At 39.6% G+C, this 11,057-nt stretch overlaps 1 protein-coding gene across 1 annotated transcript; it reads left to right on the forward strand.

The window, feature by feature from the left end:
• Positions 1-233: 233 nt before the first annotated feature.
• On the forward strand, positions 234-9,641 carry LOC306989050 (uncharacterized protein; the record flags this gene model as incomplete). Its single annotated transcript, XM_079594369.1, has 6 exons — positions 234-630; positions 710-781; positions 1,129-1,527; positions 1,656-2,048; positions 2,149-2,238; positions 8,649-9,641. 6 exons carry the CDS (start codon positions 234-236, stop codon positions 8,732-8,734), a joined length of 1,437 nt encoding a protein of 478 aa, XP_079450495.1. The 3' UTR covers positions 8,735-9,641.
• Positions 9,642-11,057: the final 1,416 nt, after the last annotated feature.

An 11,057-nucleotide genomic window follows, 5' to 3' on the forward strand; every position in this document is an offset into this window, starting at 1 on the left:
GTCCTCTTGTGCCTATCTGCAGTCAAGTTTGTTTCTCAGAATAAAACTTATTTGCGTAGCTTTTTGTCATATGTTGCTCTGCCTCGTTCTGTCAGCTACTGTAGACTTGCCTCACTTTGAGCCTGAAAGTACACTACTTGTTGGAATATAATTGCTGTAGTTAGTATATATATATATATATATATATATATATATATATATATATATATATATATAATACTTTTGCAAACTCCATGACAGTTGCTTTCCAAAGCATCAGCAGTGATCCCTGCTACAACTATGAGTCTCTGGATCGTCCCTGGAGAGCCAACAATGAAAGTGGAGATTACATTTGTGATGAAAATTTCTCCTGGAATGGCTGGTACCGGCTTTTCTACTATGGAATGGACATCCGGATGTCAGAGACCTGTGTTAGTTCATACAGCTGTAACACATTCATCAGTCTGTGGCTCAATGATACTCACCCTCAGATAGAGGATGGAGTGGTGACCAGGGAGGTGTGTGGAGGATCTTATTTGGGAGGCTGCTGTGATTACAAGTCAATCCCCATCAGAGTGAAAGCGTGTCCAGACAATTACTATGTCTATGAGCTCGTGAATCCAGCATTGGGGTGTTCAGGATACTGCACAGGTAATGTGCTTTTCTCATTTATTTAAGAATTTCAAACCATAAATGATTTATCCCATGGCATTAATTTTCTTCTTTTTAGATGTCAACACTATTTCACAGGCGGTTTCCACTGTGAGTCCAGATATATTCACTAGATCCAGCATCACCTTGAGTAAGTTGTAAAAAAAAATATGAACAAATATTTGAGCATTATTTAAAAAAAAAAATTCCGGTAATGCTTTAGATTACAGCCCGGAGAGTACTGCGTAATTAAAGCGTTTTTACTGTGTAAAATCTTTCTGTAATTAAAGTGTGCCTATAAAGTACTTACATGTAAGTATAAGGGAACAATATCTAACATTTGGGGAATAAAGGGGTTACAACCAGAAGAATAAAATATATATATATTCATACTGTAAGTATTATAGAACTAAGGGGTACTTATTCTACTTGTGATTTGCACTTGTGAAGTTTCTCATTGAAATATAACTTGTTTGTTTTGGTCTCATCATCTCTCAGTAACAGATTATGACCCGTGTAATAACTACAACACACTCGACAACTACTGGAGAAGCACACTCAATTACTGGTCTATGTATGGAATCATATCTGATCATGATGACACTCGTGTAGAATGGGACGGCTGGTATCGACTCTTCATTGATGGATCAAGTGCTCAGATGCCTGAGTGGTGTTTTTATTATATGACATGTGGAGGTAATAGTTCTCTGTGGCTTGGTGACCCTCATCCTCGGCTAGAAGATGGAGTTGTTACTCGTGAAGTTTACGGCTCCCGTGATGATCAGTGCAGTCGCTACAGATCCGACCCAATCCAAGTCAAAGCTTGTCCTGGAAATTATTATGTCTACAAATTTACCAGACCAACTCTTTCAATCCCAGTGCCTGTATATTGTGCAGGTACATTCATTCATATTTATATTTGTTATGTTTATAATGAATTGTATTGGTTTGTATTCATATTATCATCTTGAATATATTTAACCTTCAATATATATAATGCTCTCTTTCTACTTTTTCCTTAATAGTATCTTTCTCCACTCCAAGTGTCGACCCCTGCTACAACTATATCAATCTGGATGAGCCTTGGAGATCCACCAACAACTCGTACTATAATAACTATATTGGGTGTGATAATAATATGGACTGGAATGGCTGGTACAGGATGTTCTACAATGGTGAAAATGCTCAGATGCCAGAATCATGTGTAAATCAAGGCATGTGTGGCACTTATTCCCCACTGTGGCTCAACGGCCCTCACCCACAGCTGGAAGATGGAGTGGTCACCCGTCAGGTCTGTGTCTCCTCATCGGATACCTGCTGTAACTTCACATCCCACCCTATAAGAGTCAAAGCCTGTCCAGGAAATTACTATGTTTATGAGTTTGTCAAGCCAGTATTTTGCGGCGCTTACTGTACAGGTGAGCATTTACAAACACATTTACTTATATCTTCATTCTTTCATTTTTTCTGATTTGTTTGAAAATTATCGATGTTGAAATAAAATGTTCCTAATACCAGAAGCCTCAAGTCAGTCCATCTCATCAGCGTCTACAACAACAGAGACAATCCCATCTAAAGAATCTATTACTCCACCAATCACAACCACTGGTAAAGTATTGGGTAACACTTTAGCATACTGTATCTTACTTACTGCATAACTAATAAGGAATTATTGAAGAACTATTAGGTAATTCTTCATTAACTACTTATTCACTACTGTTAACCACTAAGGAAGATGTGTTAACTAATCAGTATGTAATAGAATGTTATGCTTGTGTGAAGTAACAGTTAGTTAATCAATAACCAATTAATTCTGTCATTCCTCCTGAAGAACTACCATCAATGATCTACTAATTAAGGTTCAAGAAAAATAACTATGAAGTAACTACTAATAACAGTCATACACAGTAGTCACTACAATAATCCAGTTTTTTTTTTTTTGTGGTGGATGAAGTACACAAATCAAGTGCTTGAGTAAAAGTACAGATACCCCAATAAAATATTACTCCAGTAAAATTATAATTAGGCCATTTTCAAAATTACCTTAGTAAAAGTACAAAGGTAATTAATTTTTTAAGTACTTTAAAAGTAAAAAGCATATTATTATACTTAGGTCTTATTTTAAACTTCTTTTGCACCATTCAAGTTCCGGCAATATCACGGTAGACTACATTTTACAGTGATTTGGTGATGCAAGAGAGCAGGCATTTGCATCCTCTTCTGGAGAGTTCTCAGCGCTGGCGATTTGGTGCATTTCTTCTGAGAAATACAGGTTTGTGTACGTTTTATTTAATCTATAAAATCATTAGTGTGCTGTAAATCATTTTATTTTATGCAAGGCAACATACAAGGACGCGATGTCAGTTAGCCTACCTAGCTAACGAGTCGGTCTTTTTTTGCGTGATGGAAACGCCTGATCCCTTGCACAAAACAAATTATTTTATTCATATAGATACTAAATCTATTTACATCAGATGTTAAAATATGTTCTTAGAGCTGTGCACTGTTTGTTTATGGGCAGGTTATGGAGTCAGTCACAGCATATTTCGGCTATGAGTGAAACGCAGGGCGGCGTTCTGAAGTTAAAGCAGTTTCCCCACCGAACACGAGCCCAGCTCCCGCAAGAGATCCAGCACCACTACCATGAACACGAGCCAAGCTCCGGCAAGAGATCCAGCACCACTACCGTGAACAGGAGCCAAGCTCCCGCAAGAGATCCAGCACCACTACCGTGAACAGGAGCCCAGCTCCCGCAAGAGATCCAACACCACTACCGTGAACACAAGCCCAGCTCCCGCAAGAGATCCAGCACCACTACCGTGAACTGGTGCCCAGCTCCCGCAAGAGATCCAGCACCACTACCGTGAACACGAGCCAAGCTCCCGCAAGAGATCCAGCACCACTATCGTGAACACAAGCCCATTTCCCGCAAGAGATCCAGCACCACTACCGTGAACTGGTGCCCAGCTCCCGCAAGAGATCCAGCACCACTACCGTGAACACGAGCCAAGCTCCCGCAAGAGATCCAGCACCACTACCGTGGACACGAGCCCAGCTCCCGCAAGAGATCCAGCACCACTACCGTGAACTGGTGCCCAGCTCCCGCAAGAGATCCAGCACCACTACCGTGAACACGAGCCAAGCTCCCGCAAGAGATCCAGCACCACTATCGTGAACACAAGCCCAGCTCCCGCAAGAGATCCAGCACCACTACCATGAACTGGTGCCCAGCTCCCGCAAGAGATCCAGCACCACTACCGTGAACACGAGCCAAGCTCCCGCAAGAGATCCAGCACCACTACCGTGGACACGAGCCCAGCTCCCGCAAGAGATCCAGCACCACTACCGTGAACACGAGCCCAGCTCCCGCAAGAGATCCAGCACCACTACCGTGAACACGAGCCAAGCTCCCGCAAGAGATCCAGCACCACTACCGTGGACACGAGCCCAGCTCCCGCAAGAGATCCAGCACCACTACCGTGAACACGAGCCCAGCTCCTGCAAGAGATCCAGCACCACTACCGTGAACACGAGCCCAGCTCCCGCAAGAGATCCAGCACCACTGCCGTGAACATGAGCCCAGCTCCCGCAAGAGATCCAGCAGCACTACCGTGAACACGAGCCCAGCTCCCGCAAGAGATCCAGCACCACTACCGTGAACACAAGCCCAGCTCCCGCAAGAGATCCAGCACCACTACCGTGAACATGAGCCCAGCTCCCGCAAGAGATCCAGCAGCACTACCATGAACACGAGCCCAGCTCCCGCAAGAGATCCAGCACCACTACCGTGAACACGAGCCCAGCTCCCGCAAGAGATCCAGCACCACTACCGTGAACACGAGCCAAGCTCCCGCAAGAGATCCAGCACCACTGCCGTGAACATGAGCCCAGCTCCCGCAAGAGATCCAGCACCACTGCCGTGAACACGAGCCCAGCTCCCGCAAGAGATCCAGCACCACTGCCGTGAACACGAGCCCAGCTCCAGCAAGAGATCCAGCACCACTGCTGGATGGCAGCACTGTTCGACCTCCCCTCTACTAGAAGATGACGGTGATTCTGAAAGTGAAAGTATAGCCCTACACCAGGCACAAACGGTGAATCCTTTGCCCTATGTAGATGGTCTTTTGCCCGATGTCAGTGGTGGGAACAATGTTTCCCGGGGTCGGAGTGTTCATCACAAAGTTAGCAGGCGTGTTATTGTTGTGGGAAACAAGGCGGGAGATTTTTACTGCGCTAGTAATGTAGCTTCGTCTTCTGACCGCGTGCCTCTCCGCAATCGCGCCGACAGTATTGTGGTGGAGACCTTTTCTAATGCCACTGGGTATGTTAGACAAGGTCGAAGTATTCATAGGACAGTTAGGGGGAAACTTGGAGGCAGGATGGGGAGTCGCAATGACAATGACAGTAGTCCGAGCTGTGCGCGCGAGGCAGATCTCACTCATGATCTGTGCCGTGGCGAGTAAGTTTTTGAACTAAACAGGTCTTGTCTACTTGTGTTTGTGTGTCATATGAATAATATATATGTGCCCCATACATGGAATCAGAGTGCCTACTGTATGTAGTAAATGGAAAATCTCTACAGCAAAAGGCCAACCACTACATGCATTCGGTTTGTTTCTACCATTTATTAGTAATGATTTACACAGTTTAGTTACTACTTAATATTTACCTGAGCATTCAGTATTGTGCAATATAGCATACAGAAGGTGAGGGACATTTTGGGGGGAAACAAGTGCTGCATTTTATCATTTAAAGACGTGACTTTTCATGAAAATTGGCCGCCAACATATGATGTCATAATATGCAAATTAGATGGGAAAATGTAATCCCTACATAAACTTTGGGTCATCCTTAATATGTCTCTAATTTACAGACAGTCTCTATCTTTTATCACTTTTAAGATATAGCCTTTTGAAATTAAGATGTCAAAATCGAACATTTTCGGAAAAAAACTCTGGCGCCTAAAGGGTTAAATGTAGGCAGTATTGTACATGTTAAAACAAAATATCATCTGAAATAAAAACCATGTAGACTAAACGAGTCATTGTCGTGTATTTTACAAAGTTTTAGATGATTACGTTAATAGTGTTTATTTTTTTTACAGTAAGTTTTATTTGAGTCAGTAGTATGTGGTAATTCTTTATTAATTACTAATGGATTCCCTATATTTTCACTTTAGAATACTGTTTCAGGTTATAAGTAATTTCTGAAGAATGATCCAATAATTCTTTATTAATTACTAATAAGTTCCCTATATTTTCACTTTAGAATACTGTTTCAGGTTATAGCCTAATTCCTGGGCAATTATTTGATAATTCTTTATGAATTACTAATGGGTTCCCTATATTTTCACTTTAGAATACTGTTAAAAAATTCCTTAAGAATTATCTAATAATTATTTATTAATTAGTAATAAGTTCCCTATATTTTCAGTTCCCCTCAAATACATGAATTTACTCAATGGCATTCTATGCTGAGGAAAACAGACACACTCAGTACTGTATATAAAATATAAAAAACTAATCTGAGGTTAGTTTTGTATGACTGTTCATTAGTTACTTCTTAGTTATTTTTCTTGAACCCTAATTAGTAGTAGTTCTTCAGGAGGTATAGAATTCATTAGTTATTGATTAACTAACATTTATTATTGATTCATGAATGATTGATTTGTTGAATCATTATTGAACATTGAAATGTTACTGTTTATCACATTAAGTAAATTCCTAATATTTTCTGAAACTCTTAAAATGTAAGCAAAGAATGCATTTTAGGCAATGTGAATAACTGAACTGTTGTTAATAGGGAAAACCAGTGTTTCTCAATTCATAACCCCAAATTGTTCACATATCTTTATTAACCAGAGAGGAAATTAAGGGATAGTTAACCCAAAAATGAAAATGCTGTCATCTCATGATTTACTCACCCTCAAGTTGTTCCAAATATATATGTATGAGTTTCTTTCTTCTGCTGAACACAAAAGAAGATATTTTGAAGAATGTTTGAAACCAAACAGTTGTGGGTCATCATTGATTTGGGAACATATCATTGATCATATAATTTTTGGGAACAACTTGAGTGATCACATAATTTTAATTTTGGGGCGAACCATCCCTTAACAGCATGTACACACACAGATATAAAATAATAATAACAATAATAATCAGAGTGTAATTTGATAGCCTTTTATACATTCACACAATTTTATAGTGTATTGTTGTTCTTAATTTAGCTCAATATCACTTACAATGGGTTTCAGTGAGATTTTTGGACCCTTGGCAATTTTAGACAGACCCCGAAATACATGGAAAACATGCTAAATTAACTAATTAGCAATTAAAACATGCAAGTGTAATAAACTATGAAATTAAATCAAAAGAATTTAAGGGATTTTAGAAACAAGCTATTTTTGCAGATTAGTTTCAATTAAAGGGGTCATATGATGCGATTTCTTGTTTTCCTTTTTCTTTATTGTGTTATGTAGCTGTTAGTGCAAGTATAAGATCTGCAATTACAAAGCTCAAAGTGTCAAACCTAAAGAGATTTTCTTTATAAAAGTTAAGGCTCAGCCACGCCTTCCTAAAACGCTTCGTTCAAACACGCCTCCACAAGTCTACTCAGTGTGTGTGGCAGAGTTTCAAATGTATACGCAAAGAAAGAAGTCGTAACTTTTATTCTCACTGTGTTGTTGTTGTTGCTGCCGGCGCTGCCATGTCGTGGAGACACTGTGTTTTTCATTTCAAAAGAGGACACACTTAGAAAACAGTGCTTAAGCTTTATTTACAACACTGTTCCAGAACAGTACAACCAAAATATTAGACTGTGTGCTGCGCATTTTTCAGAGGACAGTTTCCAGAACCTGGGAGAGTAAAGGCCGGTTGTGCACAAAGGCTGATTATAAAAAGTGGGCAATTCCATCTTTTGTAATAAATATTAGTGAACAATTGATTATGAATTCTTCTGATGAAATTTCTTCTGAGAAACTTTCTCCTGAAAACTCCCCAGAATTTGAATATGTAACAGACTGGTTGAATGCATTGGGCCTCATTCATGAAACATTCGTAAATATACGAGTAAATATGTGAGTGATTTGCGCGTAAAGAGACCTTCCCGAAAACTCTTCTCCTGATTCACAAATACTTCGTAAACGTCAGATGTGATAGTGAAACGTGTGTGTGTGTCTGTTATGAATTCCAATCAGTCGTAAATGGGACGCGCGTGCACGCTCATTCTCAATTAGCCTACCATAAATCCCGCCCATTAAATCCGACTGACAACTGGGCATCATATTATGACACCAAACGAAGGATTTTAACATGTCTTTTCAAAAGCGAATGAAAAAGAACAATTTCTCAGATGCAGAAAGTTTTATTATCAGATGTTCATTAAAAACGCCACATTTTATTTTCAAGTGGCGTATCAGGTCCTAAAAAAAGGAAGCTTGGCAGCATACAGACGCAGTTAATGGAGTTTCATCTGTTAATCGAACAGTCCCAGAAGTGAAAAGAAAATGGTTCGACATGAAGCGACTGCAAAAAAACGAATTAGTTCACTTCGAAAAAATATAGCCCAGCCCTATTGAAAGCAATTAATTATTTTATTAAAGTGTACCGTTTGCAGATGCTATTACTGGCTCTCATAATAAAAGTAAAAAGAAAAACCATATGTATTGCTATAATAATATTTTTTTCAAAATACTGTGTGTAAATGTACCCGATTAGGTGAATTAAAATGCAGCCTTATTAATGAGCAAAACGTTTGGAAGTTAAACGAACTATTTACACGTGGTTGGGAGCAGGTGTAGATTTCTTTCGTACCAACTAACATTTGGAAAATACGAACATTTTAATGAATCCGAAAATTTACGCCAGAACCACTTTACACACGATTTACACAAACATTCGTTCTGCTCGTGTTTCATGAATGAGACCCATTGAGTGTAACAGATGAAAATGATACAGAAAAATGAAATGTTGATGCCACAGGCAGCAGAGTTGAGATTTTTATGGATGATCTTATAGTTGAACACCTCCAGAGAGACAACGTGAAGAGAGCTCGCAAGACGGAGAAGAAGGAGAGAAAGGCGCTGGCGAAGATCCTCCACTAAGACTCAACTCTGTCAAGACTATACGATTCATCGTGCTCAGCAGTTAATAAAAATGATTAGACAAGCTGAATGATAGAATAAAAAGATAATACATATTGCAAAGAGTTTTATGGTTGAAAATGGAATAAAAAGTTCAAATGAAGACGTGTTGAATTTGCAGGACAAGCTCAAATTACTCAAAGCAGGTTTGAGCTTGGCCTACAAACTTAAGGGTCATTGTTCAGGGTATACTGTGTGTGTAGCTAAATGGACATGAGATGTTTAAAGTCGTTGAAACCACATATAATTGACCCTTTGCAGGGAGCTTGATTGACAGGTGATCTGACCAATCATACTTCGCCATCCGTCATTTTGTCCGACAAAGCAGTCAGGAGAGTTAGTAGATTAACATACGATTTGAACTTGAGAAGCGGAGTGTACTGACGTCTTTCCGCGGTTAAAACAACATTCCTTCTGATGTTCATTCATGTTTATTTGATGCTATAAATGAACTAGAAGGAAGAGATGATCGGTTCACGAGCGGCTTTAACTGAGCGACACAGCGATCTGTCAGACACATTAAAGAGACACAAAACGGTATTTATTGTTTAAATAAAAAAAATTTAATTACCAAATTTGAAAGGTGAGACTTTGTTTAATATCAAAAGTCACCGAAATGTAAGCTGGTCTGTCTTGTCTGTCAGTGTCCTCTCTGCTCCGTGATGTATTTTTCACTGCGTGAGAACATGGTGTGTGTGAGAGCGGCGTAGCTTGTCGGACATAGCGACAGTAACTAAGGGGGGCGGGTCTTTGCGAACGGTCAATTGTAGGGAACTTTGAACATCTTGTGCACTAGACATAGAAAATATGTGAAGCTATAGAAGGGTCAAAAGAGCTGCTTTAGAGGAACTTGCCATATAAAAGTTCTTGTGTGCTGCATAAAATAAGTGTGAAAATGAATAGAGGGGAGGATAAGTCCCAAGTATAACCTTATAAGGGAATTAGCTGTATGACAGCTCATAATTAGAGGACGGTCCTTAAAGACTGGGTTAGTATAAAACCTAAAGAGGATGTTTTAGGGGGCCGCACCTCGGGTGAAGACTTTTACGTGTTTATGTTAATTTTGCCTTTGGAATTTTTTTTCTTTGTATTATTCTGAATCTTTTTGAATAAAACGAAACCATGTTGTGGTGATTCGTAAAAACTTTTAAAGAAGACTATGAGTAATTTTTTTCCTACCAATATTTCATGAATTCTTGTAATGAAATATTAATATTAGCAAACGCCCCCAGCAACCTAATCCAGAACTGAACTGGTAAAATGCACCACCGAGGATCCTGGATGGACATCTTACATCTTTAATCTACGAGGTAAGGGCAATATTTGATTGCAGTGGGTTATGGAATGGAATTGTTTTATAGAAGATCTAGTGATTACAGCGGTCTAAAAATACAACACTTTGCAAGTACAGTCTGGCATTTCTCACAGACACAGCTTGTAAGGTTGTTTTCAATGTTTTCAATGGGAGCGCCGCGTTTTTTAAAACGGCATGAGTGTAACGAGGCACTGAACGTTTTTTTACCGGTCGCCGAGAGTTGAAGAATGTGCAACATTGGGTAAAACGCAGCGCTCATCACTAGCTGCGTTTCCATTAAAGATTTGCGCAAAACTTTTGCAATTTTTTTCTGAATATTGATACAAAACTATTGCGAAATAATGGCGTTTCCATTAATGTTATGCGACTAAAACATTTTTTTTCCCTCTCGCGATAAGTCATTAAAAGAATCATGGCAACGGACATTGGTAGGTTTATACATAGATATCCAAATAAGGCTAGATGTCTTAAGGCAGAGTCTCGAACGGCATCACCGGCGGACATCTTGTCACAGGGAAGCTTTCTGGCGGGCTCTGTGGTTCCTGATGTAAGGCGAGTGATCTGCACGAACACACACTCTTATCTCGATGAAATCTTGATGGATTTACAAACGGTTTGGTTTCTTACAAACGTTATTAACGTGGCTATAATTCTAGATGCTTGAACATGTTGAAATATATAACATATATTAATATATGAAATATATATAATATAGTTTGAAAATCGGTAGAAATTTGAGCAAGTTATGGTTATTTAAAAAGTACATGCACCATTAAAACACAATTTAATTTAAATTGTTACGAGTGAGCGAGCTGACTGTGGCAAGATGGCCGTGTGCGGACGTCGACCTCCATTGGCCAGCAGAGTGGACGAGACATCTTGCCTTTATTATATGATATCTATGGGTTTATATATCACAGCCACCACACTAGACATTATTATTATCAACGGAAGGAGACGTAGGCGTGT

Source organism: Phoxinus phoxinus, assembly GCF_949152265.1.
Source record: "Phoxinus phoxinus genome assembly, chromosome: 21".
Classification (NCBI taxonomy): domain Eukaryota; kingdom Metazoa; phylum Chordata; class Actinopteri; order Cypriniformes; family Leuciscidae; genus Phoxinus; species Phoxinus phoxinus.